At 35.0% G+C, this 27,277-nt stretch overlaps 2 protein-coding genes across 4 annotated transcripts in view; one reads left to right on the plus strand and one right to left on the minus strand.

Annotated features, from left to right (window-relative positions):
• The window catches only part of LOC149794222 (hemicentin-1-like), a 71,481-nt gene extending 68,697 nt beyond the window's left edge, over positions 1-2,784 (plus strand). The window contains exon 16 of the mRNA XM_089966546.1: positions 956-2,784. Coding sequence (XP_089822672.1) covers positions 956-1,679 — 724 coding nt within the window. The 3' untranslated portion in view covers positions 1,680-2,784. The remainder of the gene's footprint in view (positions 1-955) is intronic.
• A 6,032-nt stretch (positions 2,785-8,816) lies between these two features.
• The window catches only part of LOC149794223 (uncharacterized), an 81,765-nt gene continuing 63,304 nt past the window's right edge, over positions 8,817-27,277 (minus strand). For 2 of the 3 annotated variants that reach the window (XM_089968337.1, XM_089968336.1), the window contains exons 9-12: positions 23,625-23,696; positions 22,003-22,056; positions 17,518-17,580; positions 8,817-13,238 (exon numbers count right to left, since the gene is read on the minus strand). In XM_089968337.1, the coding sequence (XP_089824463.1) occupies positions 12,994-13,238; positions 17,518-17,580; positions 22,003-22,056; positions 23,625-23,696 (434 nt within the window). In that variant the 3' untranslated portion in view covers positions 8,817-12,993. The remainder of the gene's footprint in view (positions 13,239-17,517; positions 17,581-22,002; positions 22,057-23,624; positions 23,697-27,277) is intronic. The other variant, XM_089968338.1, reaches the window with a different exon arrangement.

Genomic DNA, 27,277 nt, shown 5'->3' on the forward strand with positions numbered 1-27,277 from the left:
TCTAAATTGACCTAATACACGTCTGAAAGTGAGATCATTGTCAAGAGACTTGCTTAAATGCATTACTTTAATCGATTAAATACGATTTGGGATTGAATGACATCAACAGGAAAGGTGACCCGCATCACAAATTGAAATACATGTTAACTATTAAAATGCTAACAAAACAAACTTCCTAAAGGACATTGTTCAATTCAGTGTAGGATACGTTTAAGTAAATCATTCAAGGTCTACACTAATGGGATTCAACAATAAAGTGATATTGTTTAGGAATACCATGTTTCGACACATTTATAAGGTAGTTTTATTGTGGAAAGTATACGAAACAAGAATATGGGCCTTTTATAGGTCATTATTATATCATTGTTGTATGGATATATATTTCAGAATTTTACATCCTACTTTGCTCAAATTATATTTATTCATGTGTCTCAGTATGTGTTCGTGTGACAAAGATTGATAGAGTGAACATCTGTACATATTGCAAGAAAGAGAAATCCCTGCTGGTTAAGGTTGTGCTGATGCAAATTTACTAAAACTTTCATGTATATATTTAACTGGTTCTTAAATAATAGTTCCTTAAATAATATAACTAGTTTAATGAGTACTTCTTATCCCAAGGAAATCACTTAGATAAGGAAGTATATATCCCAACGTGACTGATCTGTTCGTTATGGAATGATTTGATAATGGCTTTAGTCCATAATAATATACGCTAGTATGAATCATTCATACTTGAATCACAGTGGTACAGTTTTTAATCATGCTATTAAATAATTATTTCAATCATACGTATCAAATAATGACGCTACAAACAATTTTAATTTATATCCAGGGATGCCCTTTGAATGACAAGAAATGTAATTGCTGCTTCATTTATAAAGTTTCCACGTTTCACTTTCGTTCCTAATTCATTTTATGGCAATCTTATGGTTTGAATTGTTTTCTTTTCCAGCTCACGTGTACCCCGAGTATCAAACAATACCATAAATGCACATTCTGATATAGGCGAAAGCCATCAAGAGGAAACCTTATCGCAACATTACTGGACAATTGTGACTAACGTAAGAGGAGAATTTTGCACTGCCCTTGAAAACGATATTAATGTGGAACTCACAGAGTACGTCGATCCATCTACGAACATAACAGCAAGACACCACTTTTCTGAAGAGCTGGACGCATACTCCCTTTCTTTCATTTCAGATCCCATGGAAATTGAAACAAGCTGTTCCGATTCTGTAAAAAGTGAAGGATATATTAATCCTGTTGCTTCTGGTCCCGCAAAATTCAATAAATATATCAATCCAAGATGGTCACATCCCGTAGAATGCAACGACTACATACATCCTGTTACTTCAGATCCTTTTAACCTTAATGGATATACAAATCCTACTCGTTCAGGTTACAAGGGAGACAATGGTTCACTCGATGTTTCAATCCCTTCCCACTTCGGGAAACAGGACAAATATACCGCGTCTGTTCCTGCAGATGCATTGGCACGTGAGAAAAACGTTGATTATGTTCCTTCCGAGAACATAGAGTCTGATAGATATATCAATAACAGTCCTTCAGATTCAGTTGATAGTATTGGGGATTTCGATCACAATCAGCGAGATACCATATTACACGATATACATATCGATCCAAATATTTCTGATCCCAGATATTCCGATAATTAATGGGATCAATTTGGTTGGATAATGTGGGGTTTAAGAATAAATCGTTTCAGTACACTCAGATCAATTACATATTGATGAAGACTTGATTCCTACATATCACTGGAATTTGCCTTGCCAAATGTCATTATATGACCGGTCACAAAGTTCTCAACTTTGCAGATGTGTCAAAAGTTGTGATTCTCTGATCTAGGACGTTCTTAGAAGATTTTGTATTTTTATGCTTCTATTAGATTCGGGTTTATATTGGGTACAATTAGAGTTTAGTATAACAAGCACTAATGTCCACGTAAGCAAAGAAAACAAAATAACCAGTTACTTTTACAAATCATAGCATTAAATGGATCAGAACATTGAAATTTAGATTGGTAACGAAACTGATTTCGTTGTTAAAAATAGTTAACAAGTAACAGACTAGAGCAGCAACAAATGGAACTTGGAAGTGTGACTCAGATAAACGTTTTACACATAAAAGCGTCGATTATGCATACGCAGATTATCCTTGATAAGCTGTGGTGCTGGGTGGGATGGAGAGAAAATGAAAAAGACATATATGCTGTTTACTATCTTTCTAAACGACAATTTTGACTTCATTATATAAGCATCACTGTATAATAAACTGATAGCAACATCATATTTTACATACATCAAGGACAACTTATTTTTGTACTAAGAATGAGATGAAGAAGTTGACTAACTGGTTTTTAGCCAATAGTCGGCACGAAATTTCATTATAGAAAGCCATCAAAGTCGCTTATGATGAATATGTAAAACTCTTTGGAGTAGTGCTTGACTTTCAACTAAATGTTTGCAACCCTGTATCCAACAACTGTCAAAAAGCGGCAAGACACTTAAACATTTTGAAACATTTCAGCCACTAGTTGTTGTCTGATACTTAGCTAAATATATATAAATGTCTTATAACTTCAGTCTTCAACTACTGCACGCATATGTGTCATTTATGTAGAAAATGCACATCTGGCAGATTGGAAATGGTTAAAACTGTTTTCTACTGTTTTGTATATAGATATATAATTGATCAGAAATGTCACATTTTTTAAGATGAATGATTTTTTCGTTTTGCTTTTCCATTAAACGTATAAAGCTATTCGTGTCAGGTCCTTCGATATTTGTAAAGATATATTGTTGCATTATATAGCAAGTAATGCGATGAATTGACCTTGGCTTGTACATGCATACATACATACATACATACATACATACATACATACATACATACATACATATATACATACATACATATATACATACAAATATGAAGCTATGGAAAACATAGCGTCGTTGATGATATGACCCTGTACACGCATAACTGGGAGGAACATATTTCATTATTAATTGATCTGTTCGACTAACTCCACAAGGCCTACCTCACAGAGAGACCTACCTCACAGAGAGACCCAACAAATGTAGCATAACTTATTTTAACTTAGAATGTTTATGACATCTAATTATCAGGTCTAGGCAGTGAAAACGCACCCTGAAATATTGATGCCCCTAAATCAGAAGCCAAAACAAATTTGGTCGTTCTTTGTGTTCACAGGGTTTCGTTTACTCGAATCATTTTTGTAAATTTCGCCGCTGTAGCTAGTTCACAGATGTTCATAAATGGAAAATGGCAACCCAATAAAGTTTCTTGTGGTAAATGGGATGAATGAGATTTAAACGAATAGTACTGGACAATTGATTGGTACAAGAATCGTAAAGCCTCAAGAACTAAATAAATCATTGGTATTCAGAATGAACATATATGTTTAACACGGATTAGAAGCAGTTTTGCTACAGTACATAGAGGGGAAGAGTTGCCCATTGCTTATGCCCGGACGGTGTTATTCGGTTTGTTTTCGTTTTTAACCTTTTCAAAGTACTGAGTAAACTTCACATCATTGTGCACGAGCATCGTGTGTGCAATGTTAGGCTCGATTACCTTAAGCTCTCTTGGCTGTTGATTTGACCATAACAAATATACGTATAGTGTTGTTGCTCTTATTGTGCATACCGCCATTTTCCAGCACATGACAGACTACTCATGGCCGCCAGTAAAACCGTGGAGGAAGAACCGCCAACCCTTGTGAAACTACTGGCAAGATTTCTTACTTATAGTTTGGTTTACAATTTTACGGATCGCTTCCTGACACCCAAATATGGGTTCAATGTAAAAGTGCTTCCGCTTGTGTGCCAAACCAATACATGTATTTATTTTATGTAGAAAAATACATAAACCTTTACGGATTGTTTCCTGAACAAACAACAACTAAAAACTGCCTAGCAAATTATCTTAGAGTATTCTTTGCCCAACCAGACCAGTAAGTGACCGGTTGTTGAAAAAGATATATCCCAACGAAAGAAAGATGCATGTGCAATATAAAAATATAATATTGTTCATGCTATCGGTGTTATGTGATATAATTGCTGGGTATATTGAACGATTAAGTATTTTGTCACTAAATTCTATAGTAAATCCGACTTTTTTCATGTAACACAAGGGTATCAGATAAACTATATCTGTTCCAATATAGTCATTTTAAACCGGAGAGACCCATTGAATTCATTTATGCGCTGTATGCATTGAAGGATGAGTTACGTTAAAGTTGTTATATAAAGTTGGTCTATACTGATAGGACACAGATTCATGGGTGAACAATCCTATCATAATTACACTCCAGTGCAATAGTTCTAATTGCATGATATGATATGCAACCAAGCAAATTCTTGTGCTGATCCGCAACGTATACCCTTACATTTATACATAACCGTGTCTCATGTAATAAAGGGCTCAATTCATTATATATTTAGCTTAGTTTGGATTAGGAGTCTTATAACTCTGGGTAACCTGTATGTTTCTGTGTTTGATGATATTGGCTAGGAGGACTGTAGCGCATTGAACGTGAGGGACCAAAATATCAGCACCTATGGGTCTTCAGAAAATACAGAGGCTGTCCAGGGAACCTTCCACAGACTGGGAGGGGTGTGCCATGCTTAGTGGTTATGTGACCATTGGACAAGAAATGTGTAACCGGCCGGACGACACGACATACACGTTTGATTTTGTTTATCCATGTTCAATATCACAATACGAATGAAATCAATAATTTAGTATCATTATGAGTGATAATAATTAATACATATATCATTTTTCTGGAAGATATTTGTTGATATTTTTGTAGGAATGTTATACGTTGATACTCTTAGTGATAGTTGATTATATGTGTGAGCAAATTCTAAACATTCATCATCCATGGCGATAGATCCATAAGTCAGTCATATTTTGTTTATAAGTTTCATAGGTTCATTCTGAATGATTACTCGCTTAAGTTACGCGTCTTAATTAGTTCCGGTTAGGGATTATATAATTTTAACTATAACAGTTCTTTGGCACGGTGCGCACCATTCTCTAAATGCCATTGATGGGTTTATGCGCACGAGTATGGTGTCAGATTCATTCTTCTTTCAGTTGCCTTATAAATACAAATCTCATTCAGAAAGTTGCTTCCTGAATCTTTGTTAAATCGAACTACAACCTAACTTCATCCTGTTACACATATATGTTACGTTTGTACAAATAGCAGCTGAAGTTGAAACTTAACGTATCATCAGATTGGTGCATGCATTATAATTAGCAAGACAAGAAAATAAAAAACCGCTAGTAGTTTGATAAAGATAGTCACGCCTTACACCACTGTTAAGATATTGGTTTTATTTCCTAAGATTACGTTAACTAGCACTTTTTAACAGAAGAAATGTAGTTGCACATTTCTATACACTTATAAACAACCCAGGAATGTCAGCGGATATGTGCCCAGCGTAACGTGCTGCAAGGGTACATAACTTACATCACAAATTGATGTTCATGTAAGCACATAATAAGTGTTTCTGAAATAAATGTCAACATATAAAATCACATGTTTAAACGCTGACTCCTGGATTGAATGACTTGTTGAACACACACTTGACAGAAATTAAAGAGGTTTTGTCCTTTTGTGTTTTGTTTTGGTCTATGCTGTTTTGGTGGTGGTGGTGGTGGTGGTGGGTTAGCTTGTAAATATTATATGTGATACTGTATAAACAACGATCTTGAGAATTCGACCTAAGATAGTGAGGGAAACGACATATTAGAAACCTCTTGAAATTTAGCCGTAAGAGTTGAAACTGATATGAGCGTAAGAAGAGAGATATGCACATGCAGTGATAGTTCCTAAACCATTAGTTTATGGTGGCGATGATGGTTATGCTACTTAAAACAACAACAACAATACTAATAATAATAATAATAAGAAGAAGAAGAAGAAGAAGAATCATAAAATTATGTTATGTCTAACAGGTCTCTGCATTGTAATTCATTTTTACATACAATCAAAACGTAACCGATATGCGAACAACGACTCGTATAATGTCGTCAAAGAATGGTTTTCTTTCAAACTGTATTTCAGTTTCAACACATATATTCTCGCGGACCTGAAGTTCTTTATTCTCTTCAGCTTGAATGTGGAGATGACAGGAAGGTATTCATCGAATATCTGATTGGGAGACTGATTTCACTGAAATTGAATATTCTTGCAAGATTAAAAAAGAGTGATCATGAGAGTGTATCTAATGTAAGGTATAAAATGAAGATAGAGACAGAGATTCTGCCAAGATAGAACATTTAAAGCAATTAAAAAGAATTTCTGTTCAGATAGCAGCCTTAAGAGTTACTCCGTTGAATTAGTGGAACATACGACTCAATCATGTCACAGGCAAGATAGAAAAAAGTAACAAAGGTCTATAGATAAATCACTGAGTATCATTGATATACCGGCTGACACATGTGAATAGATGTGGCAAATAAATAAAGATGAATACTCAAAATTAACGAAAGCTCAGATCCGATTTTAGTTATGTTACCCACCTATTTAATATGCGACGGCCATTATATGATACAGACACTAGATATATTGAACTTTAGCTACTTTATTCCCAATACCTAGAAACTGGATATGTTAATTTCTCACATGAATCCTGATTCGGAAATGCAAGCGGAAGCAGAGTTTCTTCTGTGGTGCATTTGTATAATATCTGCAGCTAAGGTCTATGTATTAATTTACTTATCAGATAAATGCTTTGTTGCTTCTTTTCACTATTGCCTCAGTAGAGACGCATGAGCATGAACCAGCTGTGTATGTATGTATATAGTTACTGATGTTTTATTCTGCTAAATTCACATTATATCTAGACCACGTTCTCTGAGATTTCGCTGAGGATCAATATATTTGCAAACTTACTCTTGAATAATTAAGTGTAATAATTTTTGGATACTTTATTGATGCGTTTCTTATCAGGTCACGAAATCCTAAATAACAACTGTGCTACCAAATATGACCGTATGTATTCAGACATTGTTTCTAAATTCATCATCTTGGCTTTCACCATTTATCGCACAGATATTTTTGTAGATGTTATAAACCAGAGTTGGGGTACATATGTAACTATTTTAAAGGGTGTTCCGTGTTTTTAAAATTGTCTTTGGCATACAAAAATCAACAAAGTATTAAGCATATAGTAATAATAAAAATGCAAAAAATGAAAAGAAAAATACAAAACAAAAAATTCATAAACAAATAAGAGGAAGAAGAATGAAGAGGAACAGGTAACACTAACAAAAACAAGAATAAGAGCGAAGAGAATAAAGAGGAAAGAGCGAGGAGAAAGAGGAAGGAATAAGATACAGATTGTTGAATAAGATGAACAGATAACATGATAAAGAGGAGGGAAATTAGGAAGACGAAGAAGGAAAAGCAAGCACAAAGGAGGCAAAAGCATGAAGAAGAAGGATGAAGAAGACGATAAAGGAGAAAGAAGATGCAAGAAGTAGAAGAAGAAAAGAGAAAAACAGTCACGCAAAGGAAGCAGAAGAAAGTTGTTGTTGTAGTAGGGCTTAACGACATTTGTCAGCACAAGATATACTATACATGACAGCCAGTATAACTGGTGGATCAAGAACCCTGGCAAAACCCGGGAAGAACCACTGACCCACTAGAAGCTACTGGCAAGCTTTCTCACGAAGCCACTTTAGCCGAACCAGAGACTCGAAGGCACTCAAGCAGAGGTGAGATGGCACTGTTTCGGATTTAAACTACTGGGTCACTCGGTGCCCCCACAGAAGAAAGAAGGAACATTAGAAGAATAAAAAGACGGAGAATGAGAAAAATAAGAGGGAAGAATAAGTTGTTCTGTCCATTTTATAATGTGAATGGTTAATCGAGTTAATCACACACACAGAAACGAATGAAACAGTGCTACGTCAATGCATAATTCAGCGTGAAACATTACCAGTACCATGCTCTAGACCCTGCCTGTAGTCAATTGGATACAATACTGTAATATTGCAGGGATATTGCCTGGTTGGTTGGTTGTTATTAATGTAACGTCATATTTCTGCAATATGATAGACTATACATGGTAGTCGATATATTTGGTTGAGAAAGAACCCGGAAAAACTCCAGGAGGAAAGACAGGCCCACATATACCTACTGGCAAGTTTTCTCTCTAACCATTGTCGGCCGAGCCTAAGACTAGGACCATTTCGGCCAGAGATGAAATGTCATTTATCCGTAAAGGTGCGCAGATTTGACTCCGCTGACAACCGGGAACCCAGATACTGTGTTAGTTTGGCATGTTGAAAAGTCAAAGAATTCCAGAAATCAAGACCAGCCAGACGCTAAAGCACGAAAAGTAAGACATTTATTGGGTTCGAAAGAAAAACGATGGATACAGGAGAATATACATTTGGGTCTTACAGTGAAGCGCAAAGTGTCAATGGAAAACAAAAGCACAACATGATCGAGAATTATAAAACAACTGTTGCAATCAGCATTATACTCCATTAATCGACTTCTAGGAGGATATGAATAAACAAATCTGCATACTTGATTTTTTGAGTCAGTTGAAGGCGCGAGTTGGATATAGCTTAGGACTACTTTGAAGTCTTCTGGCCGATACGGATTCATACGCCACTTTATATTAGTTTGTCCCTGACTCAGAACAAAATGAAGAATGCTGATGCGTATTTATTGCATAACCCCATATTACCACTTATAGATACGCTTCAATTTACTCTGCGAATGAAAATGAGAACGAATCATCGAGATTTGTGAATGTTTTATTCAATATCAGTGGTGGAATAAGAATCTTAGTCCGAATATATATTTTTTAAATTTACATAATTTATAACAAGGATTGCGGCAAATGTAATAATCTAAGTACAGTCAATTAAATTTAATTTATCTTTCAACCGAAGTATAAAGCCGCTAATCGGTGCAAAACGTTGAGGGAAATGAAATGCAATTAATACCGTATTAAGTATTTCTTAGGGGAGAGTGATAATGTACAACTTTTCGAAACGTGTTTAGACAAAACAGGAACAAAATGTGAAATATCTTGTTTGTAATGTATTTGATTTGATGATTTAAAATGGTGCAATTTCAAGGGAATACTTCACGACGAAGAGGTGTCGATGTGTTATAAAGAAGATTTTCTTGTACAGACCTGAATAAATTGAGTGCACAGTAATGAGTGGAAAAGAGTGTTGGTTGAAGGGAATGAATATGACTATTCTTTGACCAGTTTTGAAAGGCACAATTGGGAAAGGCACGGAAGGCATACTGCATATCAAAGATGTGAAATACACACGTTTGTTTATCTTATAACTTAAACGACCAAACCATAATAAACTAAAATCAATCTCATCGAATATAAAATATTATGATATTTTGTCCGATGAAATAATTCCGCTGAGACATTTTGGATATACTACTTGTTGGCATCGGCAAACTATAGTCTGAATATATATCCCCGTTTGTTTACACACCCCTACCGATTTAAAAAACGAAAAGCACAAATAAAATAAAAGGTGCTCAGAACTTAGTCAATACTTTTATTGATTTATAATTTTAAACCTGATTATGCCCAGTGGGACACTAACGCAGTTATCATATGCACCTTTCATTCCAAACGGAAGTTTTCAGTGTAAAGGACGACCTGTTTGTCAGTCAATTCCAGTTCCTGGATATGTCCATTTTCAGTGAGGGGGTGTATTCACAACTACACACGTATGTACATAGATGGAAAATGTCATCTGCTTTCGACATTTACAATGTAGAATCAAGCAAAGGAAAAGATTGACAATTACAAAGTTGCGTTTTACATTGATTTAACAAGTGGTGTAATAATTTATATGTTATATTAAGTTGTAGTGAATTCTTTTTGTCTCTTTTGAATAGAGGACAACTTGGAGCCTTGCATTATATTTAAAGATTTGTAGATCACACACAAACGAAAATATCTCACTGAAAACCAGTTAGTTGGGTTTGTTGAGTTTTCCATTGCATCTTCAACGCTAGCATACTCATTTACTTGAAGCAAATTAGTAACGCCCTTGTAAAAATGAAATATGCATTTGTAACCATTATTTGAATGTATCACCATGATGTATACTGGTATCCGTATATTCCCTACCTAATCATTTAATACAGTAATTCGTATTGTACAGAAGAGTTCCGTAGATGATGATGATGTAGTCAAATAAGTTAATATGTTATTAAAATAATTTTAGAAGCTATTTTTTATGTAAAAAGATGCTCAGTCACCGAATAAACTAGTTCTTTCTTGAAAGGAAAGCTTCACAGATTGCGTAAAATTAATAGATTCAGTTTAGCAGTAAACCATACAATGCATATAAAGAACTAAATCCCACACTTTAAGTATTAAAATATGAACGAATATATATATATATATATATATATATATATATATATATATATATATATATATATATATATATATATATATCGTACATTTTCTCGGTTGACGGGATCTAGATTTCGTTGAAATTATATATAATACGACTTAGTGTCCAATGGACAACTTTAATTAATGATATTTGGACTGAAAAGTGTCTGTTTAGTGCTTTAAAACTTAATGTAAATAGATGCAGAAGACAAACGATAAATAAACTTTATTGTCTTCATCACAATAGAAAATGATGCTCACAGAATGAGCCAAGATGCATCATAATTGACAAAACAATAATTTTGTTTTTGTAAGATATGCAAGGAAAACGAATTTCAATGGCTTTACTTTGAGATTATTTCATCCGCATATAAAGAAACGACTTCCTAAATCTTACATCGTGAATCAAATTGTCAGATTATCAAATAATACGTCGAAAAACCAATACTTATATAAAAAGTACGTTGATTAATATAATTATCGTGCGCTATTGTTCGCATCCCCAACGTATTCAACACGATTAATAAGAGAGATTAATACATAGACACGACAAAATTAAGTTTAGAAATGTTGTAGGTCTGTGAATGCTTATAGGATTTAGTTATTTTTCTACTTGCAAGTCAGGAAATTAAATACTTGGAGTACACTAGAGAAATTATTGCATCAGTATCAATACAAAACATATGATTTAAACTGTTTCTGTAGTAAAAGTCATATGAGTCATCCAGGCGTTCAGCAACGACTATTTCAGTAACATTGGTGTAATTTTTAGAATTTGATTATACGCACCCTTAAATGGCGATAAGTCACTTTCAGTGGATCTTCTAACATGTATATAGCTTTTGAAGGTCATTATTAACACGCCCCGAAAAGTACATACGTCAAAGTCAATATTGAAGTAGGTTGCCAGTTTTGGACGTGATCAAACTAAAGTGTCATACGGTACAATCTGGATTTAATGTAGCGCGCTACGCATTTTGAGAAGCATATTCGTACTACTGTATAGTGTGACGATTAATCCCAACGTGCTCTACTTTTGAAACAGTTTAGTAACTGGCCACAATTATTGTAAAAGTCAAAAGCGATCGATACATTCTTTGGCCACAATTATTGTAAAAGTCAAAAGCGATCGATACATTCCTTCTGGAAGTTTTTTCCCGATATATAGAGTATAGAGCGTTCAATAATCAGAACTGTACAGCCTTTTGTGACATAAAAAGTATTACATTATAAAACAACAATTTATGTTTTGATGAATAAATACGCATACATGACCTATATGACCTTCACTATAGTATGTTCCTTACATACACCTTGCATAACAACAAAACAAAAATGAATACACAGCAAAGTGAATACATGAAAACAAGATTATGTCAAAAACAGCTTCAATTCAAAGCTTGAATATATATATATATATATATATATATATATATATATATATATATATATATATATATATATATATATATATATATATATATATATATATATATATCTTAGCTATTATGCATGATTTTATTATTTATAATAGTATGATTGTTGGGTACAAATAGTACATAATTTGCTACCCAGCAATAAGGAAACCACACCTCTAACTAATATATTAAATCGCAGGTGAATTGAGAAGGATTAATGTTGGAAACATTTTCATATCAAATTATTGATTACATATATTACGTTATTCCTATTCCGAAAGGTCAAAATATACAAAAAATGTACAATGACATTTCAGCATTAAAACGACCACACACATCTCCAGAAATAAAAAATAAAAATCTCAAAATTTGCTTGTTTACAAATAATAAAAAAATAAAATAAACAAAAAAAAAAACAACATTAGAACTGCGTTATGCCACTTGAGAGACCAAAGCGTCTCTTTTACACATGCTTTCCACCTTTTCCCTACATTTCGTAGTTAGTTTTCCCTTCCTACTCCACGGGGTGATTATTTATGTACATATTCAGTCAAAACAAATATGAATTTTCTTCTTCATTTTCTTTTCCAAAAATATGTATTTATGTGAATAAAAAAGTGATTCCTCAAATATAATGAAAATCCTTGTATTGTGTAGGTGTATACAAATACGTTCATATGAAACGTACGGAATTCGTTGTTTAATACTTTATACATAAAAAATGTTTTGGACGAGATTAGATTTCTCGCATATACATATGGAAGAAAAGCACTAAGGGAATTGGACCTGACGCCTGCATGACGCCATGTCAATTAACTTGTCAATATGCTCAAAATACTACAGTTGGCCGGCGCATGGTTATGGACATTCTGTGTAGGGGTCTAAGAATTATTTCTTTTTTCAATTTTAAAATTGTGCAAATATTCAATTTCACATACGTTGAACTAGAAGTAAAAAAACAAGTGAGGAATCTACAGGCTGAGAAAGAAGATCATACATGTATTAATATGGTCACTCTGAACATTTCCTAATTTGCCTTTAAATGGCTGATACAATCTCAGTAGTTTAGATACAGAAACAATCCAAGCTGACATGATCAGTATTGGAACTTATCTTCATTCAAAACGAATATTCATTTTCTCATTAATTGTTGCTCTACAAACTGGACACATATTTAAAGGAATACTGCATTCGGCACAGGTTGCCATATGTTTGCAAGGCATAAAACATACACTCATTTTTCTGGCAAAGCAGATTTTACACATGGCAGCGTGACGCAGTTCCTGGACCTCTCTAACTTTTTCTGGATCGGTACCGGTTTGATGCTCATTTCTTGACTCTTCAATCTCAAGTTCTAGTTCTACAAAAGAAGCATAAATATATGCAAGACTTTAACAGTTAGACAAACAACCCATACATTTTAATTTTGTTAGTAAAGCTTAAACATTCCAAGGAATAAATGCGTACTAATTTTGCCCTATCAATTTAGCAGCTTATTAAACGTTCATAAAATATACAAGAACTACCAGTGAGTTAGTAAGAATGTCCATTGTTACCCCATGTAGGATAATAAAACTATTAGTAATGTAACATTTGAAAGAGAACCCATTCCGTATCACGTTACAACGTATACATAAGAGCAGATGCAGTACATACGTCATGAATTTCTAATTCTGAACTGTTTGTGTGGTTGTGGTCAAAGGAGACACTAGATCTAGTGGGCACCTTCTCAACATTGCTAGGCTCCGTCAGATAATTTGTCATTAGCGGATTTTAGTGGCAGTTCCATGGAAGTCGACACACACATTAAACAATACAGGACAGGCATCCATTAACATATGCACAACCATAGCTAGTGCCAAATTAATATCTGTACAAAACTATAATAGCATTACTTGTGGTATTTACGAGTGGCGTAACTCACAATAGAAACAGATGCCTACTCCTATATTTGGTTTGAAAGCAGGTAATTATCCTCACTGCGATAGACCAATGGCACATGCATATATTTTAAAAACCTTTCTTAAAAATTAATACAGGTTAATATTAAGTGGTTTGTTTGGCAATAACACTTTCGTTCAAAACTAAAATTATAAGATGTTAGCCGTGATGGTCTAAGATTAGGGAAATTACGCTAAGGGACAACTGGCTCTTATTAATTTATTCGTTAGCATCAAAGTCAATTACGCTGGGTCGTGAGGCCAAACAGATGACATACACGTGTGCAAGCAAACTAAATGGAGAACATCTTATCTTATGGGGGCAACTGTTATGCAACTAGAATTCATAATGTTTAGATTAGTTGTAGCAGCTTATTGGGGTTTCATTTCAAAGAGGTTATTACGGATCTAGTTTGACTTGCATCGAGAATTCCAAGAGATTATTCGTAGGTGCTTCCAGTGATGTAATCAGCGGAGACCACAACCCGCTTTCTTAACAGCCAGAAAAGCAAATGAATGTTGTCTATGTCTGTCTAAGTTCTTTGACAAAAGTAGCACTGCCATAGTATTGTCAAATATGGCCAACATATGTCCTTTTTGCCATTTATTTTTATATATGTGTTTTTCAACCAAATCCCCCTTGCAACAGTTCTTTGAAACGTTTTAAACTGCTGACTATCCGCAAAAAAGATATCACTTTAACATCGCATTTTGCTCCTTTGTTATCAATCCACATTATGTGGCGCGGGCCGGCTGAAATATGACTTCATTCACAATGTTGTCTTTCTGTTGGTTTTGTAATTGTAGTTGTTTGGGCTGCCAAATTAACTTAACTTAAATGTTCAAAGAGAATGATCATAATCTTCTAGTGACTGTCAGCTATTGTTTTCGTTTTAACATTTATTCAGTTAAAGTTGATGCCTTGTACGATGCAACGTATATTTCCATTTTCATGGGCGTACCGGTAAGGATGTGTTCTTTTATGGATTATCCCGTCTATCTGGAAGTACGCCGGTGATTTAAAAGAAGAGACAAGTTATTTAATATCATTATTACCGAAAATAACATGACATTATTTTATCTAGCGCTCGCCTAGACACGCAAATAATCAGTCTACAGGTTTTTTTATTTGTTTTATTTCTTTTCTGGCAAATTATTCTGATATAACAGCAAATCTTTTTGTATGAGAATGTTATCTTTCCTTGAGACGATTAATATAGAAACCTATATATCCAATATAAATGTTATCAGTATGCATTGCGGTTTCAAACTACCACGACGATATTAAAACAACCATTTTTCCTGAGACGCTCATGGAAGTAACTTTTTCTTTGCTCTGACAGAGAAACTACAAATGACCGTAACTGGCCAGGGATTGGCTTTTATTTTTTTAAGAAGTTCAAGCTCGTACGGCAGTGCTGTCCAACCAGAAGCCCGCTTGCTGGTTTCAAACGGCCCGCCAGACCTCGAGAAGCTATACAGTCGCTGCTTTTCTATTCTCTGCTGAGGCCCTCGGCTTCAAGAAAACCATTTTTCAGTGGTTCATGGTGTCGAAAAGGTTGGACAGCACTGTCTTAGGGTTTAACTGCTTTGCCTTTTTGTTCCATAACATTATTGACATGTAGTTGTCAAATTCATGCTGTAAGCTGGTTTTGTGAGTTGCAAAAGGTGGTCACTCCCAAGATTTGTCGGTCAATTCCGGCATCATAAAACGGAACACACGGATCTACATTAATTATGGCGTGTTTTCTAAGCGCTTTAAGATCGTCATCAGATGCATACTGGGAGAGATTAATTTGTGATATGGGTTCTCAACACAATTCAAATATGTTTCTAACCACAAACCTGTGAGATGGAAAAGTGAATCCACGCCGATTTTTTATATTTTAGCAATGTGGAGATGATACACACACACATTCAAATAATATTGCGTCCATATGTTTCAGTGGCGACTTGTTAATAAGGACATTGCTAACATGCATAAAATGCTCGATACTTTCAAACTCAGAATACGCTTCAACCGAGTAAACGCTGTTATTTGTGAGTTGCGCTGGGACACGAACATTATCATTTTCTACCATACTGATATTATGTATGTCTCGTTCTCAGTGGAGCGTTGCTCCTTTGCGGTATTGATCGATACAATATACAGGATACACATGATGTTGTCGCCAAGTTACGAAGCCATAAACGCTTCTTGGTGGTCGACATACATTGTTGTGCAATAATTCGTGGTCCTTTGGCAGCATCCATATTATAATTCAAAGATCGGCACTCTCAGCATTTTAGGACCAGCAGAAAGGAACACTCACATAGCTCAGTGCACCATCGGCAAATAAACATATATATATATATATATATATATATATATATATATATATATATATATATATATATATATATATATATATGTATATGTATGTATATATATATATATATATATATATATATATATATATATATATATATATATATATATATATATATATATATATATATATATATATATATATATATATATATATATATATATATATATATATATATATCGTGAGAGCTTACTTGAATTAGTTTGGGCAAAACTCAGATGCATTCACAACCCAAAGTGTATTCACATTCAAATATATGATTGTTAAAGGGGACAGGGCACACCAATACCACTTGTAGTCACTAAACTGTAGATCAGATGTTGGGAACTACCACTTCGATGCTCAACATGATCCTGTTGTGTGCTTTGAGCTCCACTTAAAGGCGAGAGCATTCATATATACAACATGACTAACTTTGAACACAATTATAATATACTGTACAAGAGTGAAAGTTTCTTTTCAGTACTACGTTGCGTGTTTAGCATGGAGAATACATTACTTGCAGTTGACAATTTATTGAGTATTTGGCCTTCAAAAAGTAAGAAAGAGTGCAACTATTCAGTTTGTTATGTGAATATACAGCTTAGACTCACAGAATGTTGACACAAATTGCAAGAATTTATCCTCCTTTCATAAAATATTAATTATTGAAAGTGCTAATTACTCACGAAGGCATTTGTCTTAAATACACAACGGTAATTCATTACGCAACTTCTTGATATTTATATTATTCTAATGTCTGAGTCGTGACTGATGGAATTTATTCAATGCATCACCATTATTTCATATTTTGAGGTCGAAAGTATCACTTTAAGAAATGTGAACCAGCAGAAATCACACATCTACTGCTTCTAATGTGGTATATAATTCTAAATTCACTATTATTCACAGTGTGGTAATAAAGTCAATAGCAAGAGTGAAATTTAGTTTATTGTCTCGTTCTTGATACAGGCTTCTGTATTTATCACACGCTTACCAACAAATGACTGACCTGTTTAACCTAATTAATGCATGTATGCTTTAACATTCGTCAAAGTGAATGCGTATACTATTTTGTAAGAATATATACATCATTAATCAACATTTGTTCTCAAAATTACAAATCAATGAAAAATAGTTCAACCAAACTGCACAAGCATTCTTATGTAAATAATATAATGGGATTCATATTATGAAACTGACCTTAAGGAAATTTAACGGTGTTTTTTTCCACAGTACTCGTCCCTAATTGGTAGAGCCGAATGTGCTTGGCTGAACATGTGGAAGGTTACATATGGGTATGATAAAAACCATGAATCTCTTAAAATAGAAAAAAAAAGAATAAGCTCACCTGATAATTGGGTAGATTTAGAATTTGCAGCTTGATGTGTTGCCAACTTCGGAGCAATTTCGTCTGGAAAGACATACCATGAAATGTTATTCTCCGATATGGTATACATGATTAATGGAGCAATAAATAAGCATATATTATAAAGCTGCTGCATTTTGTATTAATTATTCCTTTTATAAATGGAGTAATACAAAGACATGCAAGTTGGCATGTGTGTGCCTGTTAATAAGGACTTCCAGATTGGTGCATTTAGTGGCATCGAGAGTACATGATGACAACAGTACTATAACACGCTAACCAATGGTAAAGTTCGCAACTAAAAACGAATAAAGAAGCTGACAACAATTAAGGCAGCAGCCCTTCCAAATGACTGTAAACATTGTTGGGTTTGGGTATGTAAGTTTAGCGTTGAGTGTACAATAACCTATACATACAGTGCGTCGAACTCTAGCAGTAAAAGAAGAGCTTTGTGTATGATCTGTAAAGTCACTGGCTTTAGTCCACTAGGCCATCCAAGGCTGCCATGTGCGAAGATGGAGCTAGATAAAATCTGACTATAGAAGTGTGCAAACATTACGTGAAATGTGTCTAAAATAAATGATAACGATAACACATTAATACTTCTTAACACGTACATTTATTTTTTACTGCATTCAGGGAAAAGGTACAAAATGTTCTCGGATGGTGCATGTATATACAGTTCATTGATGCAGATCACATCAAAACTCTCGTGCCATAGTGAAAATCCTGGCTCAGTAAAGATATGTTCCACAGTTAGTAGACACTGGTATGTTGTACACTCTGGTAGGAGATCTGTGTGCGAGTCGGGTATGTATGTCTGATACAACAATACTTAACATAAAGTACGCAAGATAGGACACTATCCTATAGCAGATATGATGTTATAGTTATTGGAGACGATGACGAACAGGATGATTCATTAAATATTCTGAAGTCCTAATACAAACATGTACATTCAGAAATATCTCACTCTACGGCCAATCGGGTGCATTATCTGCAACTATAACAATGTGACTAGACGTTCATAGTAGTTTACTCAGATTGCATGAGCACAGTATGACTCAATCCGATAGATATACATCTTTAGTCTCCATTCATTGCTCTTCAGCATACTGTGAGTGCTGTTTATTTTATTCATAATGTGCTTGTTTGTATTTCAATCAATTGGTCTACATGATTGAGGGCAAATGTGAGCAGCAGAAAAAGGGCTCCTGGACCATCCGTATAACCATGAATACGAGCATTCCTCGTGAGATTATGTTGCTTGCTTAAGAGTACCTGCTTAGCGGATTGCTTTCCTCGCGTGGAAAGCTAGAAAAATCGAATCGCGGTGGTCTCATCAAATATCCCCCCCCCCCGTGTAAATACTTTGCTCGGATAAAATTAGGCGTGTTACTAGCAAAGTCTTCTGAATTTTACTTAAATTTGTTTGTGATTCTTAACAAGCTTGTTACGCGAAGTTTTCGTAGATTTTATGCTCTTGAGAACGATAATTGTTTTCCTAGGTTATTTGGAATTACAGTTACCTTATCTCAAATTTTCCAAACTGGTTTACGATGAGATGCGAGTGACCTATGAGATTACGAGAGACTAAAGGAATACATTTTGGCGTCCCCATTTTCACATTTATTATGCGCCGCTCCACGATATCAACCTGTGAAATCCAATGATCCTGAATTTGACTCAGCTTAGTGGCTGCTATGAGTTCTATGTCATCTGCATAAAGCAAACAACCTTTGCAGGCGGGATACGGTTAATTGTATTAACCTCCGCTATCAGGATCTACATGAATTATTTCCAACAGTACGCACCATGTAAAACGTTTAGGCTTGCTTAGCGCATTGTTAACGCATACCACTTGAGACATACTCGTGATGTGTTCTTGTAGAATACTTATTAGGAATACAATATTCGCCTGATATGGGACTCTTAATCAGCACATCTTATAAACGCCGCACGTGTCATACGATTGAAAGTTTCAAATTTCGATATATGACATTGACACGGTCTCTGCCTTGATTAATAAGAACTGCTTCGGAAGAAAAACCATGTGGACACATTCTGCAATAGGACCTCGTACATTTTTTTCTTGTTACATTGCACATTCATCAGGCCTGAGAAATATTTAATCCAACAGTAGTGGCTGTTGATGATATTGTTGTGTATGCAGAACATGCACGCTCAGACGCCACTGACGAAACAGGTAGCGGATATATTCTTTCACTGTCACTAACATCAAAATTATTTTCTGAAATATTATTTTGGATCTCAAATTGTGGATTGTCGTTCACTTGCACCAGAAAATGAATGCCAGAGACATTTAAAGTATTTTCATTCGTATTTGCTCTCTATATTGGAATGTTTCCCCAGTAGAAAATGCAGAAAGCACAGCTCACATGAAACATGGCGTGTCATTTACTGCAAGCTGATACATTTCTAGCTGGATGCACGACCCACTGCTACCTACGAACGGGTAATAATAAGAAACTAATGTGTCTATTTATGTGTGGAGATGGTGTCAGCACATTAGCACACATTGACTTCAGAACCACCAAATCAGATAACATGGCTCCGTATATTGTTCATGCATTGAGCCTGATCTAATAAGCATTAATATTATTTATGAAATACACTGTACAAATTGTAATTAAATCATATGCAAAAGTAGATTTCTAGCGTACGTTGTTGGGTGTTGAGTAAGAAGCTCTGGTACCTTTAAGCACAATAATAACAGATCATATTCCCCTTTGTGCCCAAGTATAATCTTGCTTTTTGCACCCGCGTTTCTAAGTTTGTCGCTTACATGGGTCTTGTGGTCTTATATTTGCCTGTGCCTCTTCGTCTGCAACGTTCCAGTTGCATGTTGATTTCTAGACTTTCTATGATATTATCAGCTCTGTCTCCTTTCAGACGATCAATTAGAAAATATTCTGTCATGACTTCACGATGACTTTCGTATACAATTCTACTCGCCGGCATTTACATTTTACCTCAGCGTCGTGACCCGACACATTGAGCCAAATTAACCACATTGTGTCACCTTGATTTGCAAGATGTCACTTAAGCTTGTCATTATTTATCTCAATACTTTAGTTGGTTTCATAATTCTTGTAAATTAAGTGTGTTCCCTTGGAGGCCATTGTATATAATACAACGTCTAATTGTACGTTCAAACTCAAGCAAAAAAGTAAAACTATAAAAGGAAGACGAAAATAATGCCAAAGAGATATTATACATTTTGCAGGCTCTATCTTCTCTATATTCGAAAGAAAACAAGACCCAACAGTCGGTAATTGGGAACAAAGATTTTCTTCAAACCACGCAACAACAAAGTAAGATAGAATGTGGCTCGTTCGCTTCAATATTTTTCGCGTGTGTTGGATGAGCTCTCTTCTTTTCTTACATGCCAGTAAACGTATTCACACCTGTAATGACAATATTTGTCCGTTCTCTACCCTTTTGTCCAGTATGCTGCATTTGATATGATGAATAATAAAACCTATAGCAATCAGAAATACAAAGACAGATTCTTGCTACCTTCGGATATATTCATATACTGTAACTGCTATTAAAATTCGGATTCTTCGTAAGGATTTTGTCATGCATGTTATTGTTGACATTTCTTGTCCGTTTGATTCATATGATTTGTAGTTGATCATTCTATGTTATTCTATATGAGGAATATTGAACTGTTTCATACAATTACTTGCGCTTTGTGTTAAATGCTAATATAAGCTAAAATAATCGACCATAGTTTGCCTTCGTATTTATATAAATTCATTTATATATTAATATGGTTATTCATTATTCTGCAAACAAGCATGTATCAATATAGTCGACTTCAATAGAGAGTATAGCTAGATGGGGCTACTATACCAGTCTTGAACCCGTTTTACAATACAACTAATATGTGTGCGCTACCTGTATTCCCCATAATTATTCTGAAAATGAGAATCGAACCATGGTTCATTATTTGAGCTGATTGGTAGACTTTAGGAGGACTACACAAAGTTGTAAATTCTAATAATCTGCTGCCAACTATATCAGTTGCAGCATTAAATCCCTTTGTATTACCACTAAATATGTATAGTTAATTTATGCAATCAGAGCGTTTAATATCCTTAAGTCCTGCTAGCATAGCGTTAAATACGTTGAAATTAGCTTTGCTGTAATCTAGACAATGTATTTATAGGCCTCATGGAGTGTCGCGTTAACACTGTTATATTGGAAGCATGATGGTCAAAAGGACAAAGGGGAAAACTATAAAGGAGAAATGGGGCAACACATTTTGTTGAGCTGTGTGGATGTCGCGGATGCGTCTCTATTTGTTTCAATATTGAACCGCCTGAGAGACCACAACAAGTACAAACAAAGTTGCTGAACGTAAACTATTTGGTCATGAAAACAATAATAAAAATGCAGGAAAAAGAAAACATGTGCTATAGTACAGCAAATGATACCTACCACAGCGTATTTCCGAAATCTGATGTTGATCTTCACCAAGTGTTTTCAACTTCTCTGTAAAATAAGAGAAAATTACTTGTGATGACTATATAAAATAAAGAACTGTTTTTAATGTATATCAACAAACTACATAAAAAAGAATGTCAGTGAAAGCCTATAATATCATGAGATGATATTTAAAAACAAATGAGTCATCAAAATGTGTTCGATGCAAGAAATGTAGAAAATGTACAACGATTTCTCTGGGTATTTAGTTTGGCAACTTTTAATGAAAACCATATCCAAACTGGACTGCTTATTATAATGCCCTTTGAATGTAAAGTTAGCAGCTCAGGCAAGCATATACGTATGCAGCTTGGTGTTTTTTGACCAGACTGTTATTTGTAATCGATTAAACATGAGACGAGATAATAGAGTTTAAAAAGCATTTAAAACGACCAATATAACTAATGTGGCATGTAAAAAATGACATAGTTTTTAGGCACAATGCCGAGGTAGATAAGGAAGGCAGATGAAACTACATCAACAGAAAGATGGGATTTGGTAGCGTGCATCTGAATCTGGTCGGAAACCAGTCACAACTAGGCCACGAGCTCAAAAGGTGGCGGAATTCGGACACTAGATGAATCGGAGATGTCTGGGGGTTTCTGTGCAGTTTCCAGTATGCCATAGAGAGAAACTGGAAGGGGCACAAATATAAACGTTTCAGACAAACCTGATCCTGCCCAGAATTTAAGATCCCAAAATGAGCTAGGTAAAGGCGAAACAATATCAAAATATTGGCTCACTGACTCCAGCAAGACAGGGATTAATACCTTTCTATTATGAACATTTGCTGCAACATACCTGAGTTCCTCAGAAGAATCTTCCTCAGTTTATACAGGTTTATCAAAAGGTCTAGCCTGATCGCTATGGACCAGGAGCGAGACATATTTTGTCCTAGCCATTATGTATCAACCTGTTATAAATATGAATTGGTAGGCGATAATGTTTACCTTTACTCTAGGAAAGGTTCTTGGTGCGGCGGATAGACTGAATGTCACATCGCAAAACTAGACACATCCCTAGTCAATACAAATCGTGAGATAGTTTATTTCATCACTATACAAGAAAGATCCCTGATTACAAAGTTGGAAAAATGACACTTATAGCGCTCTCTAATACACAGTTTCCCTTAATTGCACCCGATTGACTGGCAAGAAAACAGTTGAGTCTATGCCAGAGGAGGCTGCATTCAGAACTGAAGCCGGGAACCTACACTTATTATAGACAGGATAGACTCCGCATCCACCATGCTCAAGTAAGAATTTGAAAAAGGTATATTCGAATTCCTACAAGAATTGAGGAAAGATCACCATCATGAGTGTCGCTAAGGTTTATCCCATGTGTTTTTTGGCATGGCTTTGGTTGATGATATATAAATTCTAAAATAAATAGTGCCTTCCAGCGAATTCTGTTAGAAATATATTTATAATTAACCAAAGGAAGAAAATTGTTTAATTACATACCCCAGATATACAATTATTCTGATGTGCATTTTTCGATTGGCAGCGTATCAACAAAGTCCATTTCGAAAGGAAATCAGAGATAAAATAAGCAATAGAAACGCAACCAATACTTACCACAATATGCTTGCAAACCCTGTCGTTGATCATTGTTCAGCAATTGCTTGATATCTTCCCACTTCAAAATGTCTGTAAAATGAAAGGTAATTACTGTAATGACTATATAAATTCAAGAGCTGCTTTTGTAAATGTCAACACATTAACCAATCCAACTGTATACTATTTTTCCAACAAGGTCATTGGTGTGCTCGAACTATGCAAAGAAAATACATGATTTGTTTGGGTTAAGCCAAATGCCAGACAATTTCTCTATAACAAACAATAAAAGAAATTCACTGATAATACAAACTAAGTTTTAAACCCAACATTACCTTTATAGCTCATTATCTTTTGAAAGCGTTTCTTATTATATCTAAATAATGTATCTTCTTCTTGGTAATTAACACTCATTATTATGTAATTTAAGTCCTTGGGTGTAATATGGAAATATATATAGTTCAATTAAAATTTATAAATCCATATTTGAAAAACAAAATTGTAACCTATTTTAAGTTTTCCTATTTATAACCCATACCAATAAGTTTGCATAGCCCTCATCAAGGTTGATAATGTTGTTTTGATAGGCAACTTATCAAGTGCTTTCTATCACGTTTGTTCAAATTGTATTCAAACTAGTAGCGCGTTTTGCACATTTCAAAAGATCATCATGTTAGTAATCTTTCTGTCAATTCTGATCAAACACGTTTGCAGAAGTAGTCGTTTTAGTGATTCTCCATTATTTATCAATGTTGGCCATATTTGACGAGGAATCGGTATCATTTGCACACGTTTGCATAGTTCCATAATGCTTTTTGCCTAATTTAGCAAGATTCTATTCGACAGCTTAGGAGTTGTTTAAAAAAATTCAATTTCTTTTGTTAGTAATATTTTGTGGCGGATCTGCAACAGTTATATAAATATAAAATACCCTTTGCCAAGACGAATTGTTTTTAACATTCGTATAGCCGTGTGGAACAGTGTTTTGAATTCAAGTCGTTTAAACGTTCTTTTTATTTTAGTAACATTGACCATATTGTGAAAAGCTAATTAAATGCTTCGTCAGCTTTTATTAACAATGTGAATATTTGATGATATTTCATAATCGTTTGCATAATTTGTAACGATCTTTTGAAATGAATTTTGCAGTCAGAGAGAATAAGTTCTTTAAATGTTTTCTATATTTACTAATGGCAGTTGCGGTTGTTGGTAGATCGCAATTATTTGCATAAACTTTGAACTGCTTTACACCTTAATGCTTTCTACAAAGTGAAGTCAAATTAGGTCGAGTACTTTCTGAGAAGCTTAAACGTTTTGGTATTTTTAGTTGCAGTAGCCATGGTTTAAAATATTCATAGTTTTATATTTCATTGAACCATGTGCAAATTAAAGTTTATAACAGATACTGACCATGCCTTTCATTTTGATAACATGTCTGAGACTAAATCAGGAATACGTTAATGGTTAATATTATTAATCCACAACCGTTTCCTGGAATATATTGGTATGGTTGTCAAACCATCTCGAACTGGTGGAGGTGCAGTTAGGAGTTGCAGATTTTACTAACATTTGTATTTGTAAGCAATATTGTGACCTAATGTAAATTCTTCAAAATAATATAGAGATTGACCAACTGAAAGTTACTCTCAGATTGACAGGGAAGACTTTACATAGAAAATAAAATTCTTATAACGCCAAATCCTTCACTTGTACGTACTGAGCGGTTATAATCTATCTGCTACTGCAATATTTTAAGGAAAGAATAAACCACTGTATAATCTGGAATCGTATCACCCCTGATTGCCTATAGCCACGATAATTGCGCTTATATATGAGATTCTTTGGTTTTCCATAAGAATGTATTTTTGAGACCAGGTGACCACGAATGAATTGTAAGCGAAGATACGATCCCAATTCAAGCTGAAGGTGTCCACTACCTATGCCCTCTTTTTTGAATTATGAGAGACATACAAGTGGAGAAACAAGTGCACAAAGAGTGTCCCATACAGTCCAGACAGGATGTATGCTACATATTGCTCCTTAAGCGCTATCATACGCCACCTGGATAGACACTTTTGTTCCGAGCAATATGGTAAACAAGAATTTAATTCCTTTCAAAATCCACCATAAAGAGCTTTCGAAACTCTATGCAAAGAACATGGACATGATTGCATCATTGTCGCCTTGAAGACGCTAACAGTACCGTGTTTTCATCAAAAAATACCACAGTGATGTTCTTGTTTAACACGCACTTGTATGGCTAGAAACACTGCTCGTAGTTTTAGCTTGTTTATATGGTGGGTAGATTCTTCTCAAAATCACAAGTCCTAGTGAACTAGCCTTTGTGCCTCCAAGTAAGCACCAGGACCCCCATATTATACACCCATGGTCGCGAATGGTCCAATGGAACTCGAACAGTGTTGAAAGTTCGATGATAGAGACATTAAAGCTGTTTGTATCTTCATGCGTTATCCGTGAAGTTTAATATTCTCGTAAGAGATAGGTAAATGCAAACCAATGGCAAACTCATTGCTCTCAGCACCACCAATAGGGACGGGAGTGTATTTACTCATTTGAGTGGAATATGAAGTAATTTCTTGTTGCTGAGGACATTCGTCCAACATTAACAAATTCCTCATATGGAACTACCTCTATTTCCTCTACTCTTGGCAAAGACTTAAGTGGACATTATGGATCAACCAGTTTTCAAAATATTGAATGATATGAATACCCAAATTTACAGACGGACGGTGGTTACTGCCATTACACTGGAAAAATCTATAGATGGACTTAATAGGAGAGAGCCAAACTATGTCTTCCGGTTAATAAAAACCGGATGTACATTTTGATGAAGGGAAAAATTATGATGTGGAAAGTATTAATATTGCATGTCAAAGGGAACCACCCAGTCGCATGGCCTTAAGGTATTCTAGACTGAGGCTGTTAACTGTATCTGGAAGGGTTTCTCTCAAGCAAACATGAGTACGACAGAATATGTTAATAATCAACAAAACGTTCTGGCTTCTTTTGATACTAGACAAATCAGAGAATAGAAGACTGGATACTGGAATGTTAACAGCCTCTCTACCGCACAATTATGGATATGAAAATGCACCTCTTCCCGCAATGGCGCTGATATGCACAATATCAAAGAAAGGGACTCTTCGCAAAATGAAGCTTGCGTACTCAGTGTATTATCGAGAGGACCCACCCATCATACAATATGCTCGAGCAAACCTCTGTAAAGAGTGCTAGTTGAAATTCAATGGGAACTGAAATTAAAGTGCCCTGCATAAGAGAAGAACACGAGTCACGGAGGCAGCGCTCTCAACCTTGAACTATATTCCCTTGCAATGGACTCTAGACCTAACCATAACATATGCAGAATGTTATGGAAAAAGTCATGGCGCCAATGGCATTACTTATCTTACCATAGACTGCTCCCATATATTCCTTTGAGTCGCACGTAAACTACAGCATTAATTAGATACTCGTCTGCGAGCAGAGAGACTTGGAGAAGGAACCAGTATGTTCTATAAATGAGGATGGCATTTGTCATTTGCTCTTCCCCCTATCGGTACATCTACTTCGGCAAGATTTTACACCTAATTCGCCCATATACAGCAAACCGATACACAGTTAGTTCATGAAAGGCAGTTGGAATGTTATCATCG

Source organism: Sinohyriopsis cumingii, chromosome 8 (assembly GCF_028554795.1).
Source record: "Sinohyriopsis cumingii isolate HCF-2022 chromosome 8, ASM2855479v2, whole genome shotgun sequence".
NCBI lineage: Eukaryota > Metazoa > Mollusca > Bivalvia > Unionida > Unionidae > Sinohyriopsis > Sinohyriopsis cumingii.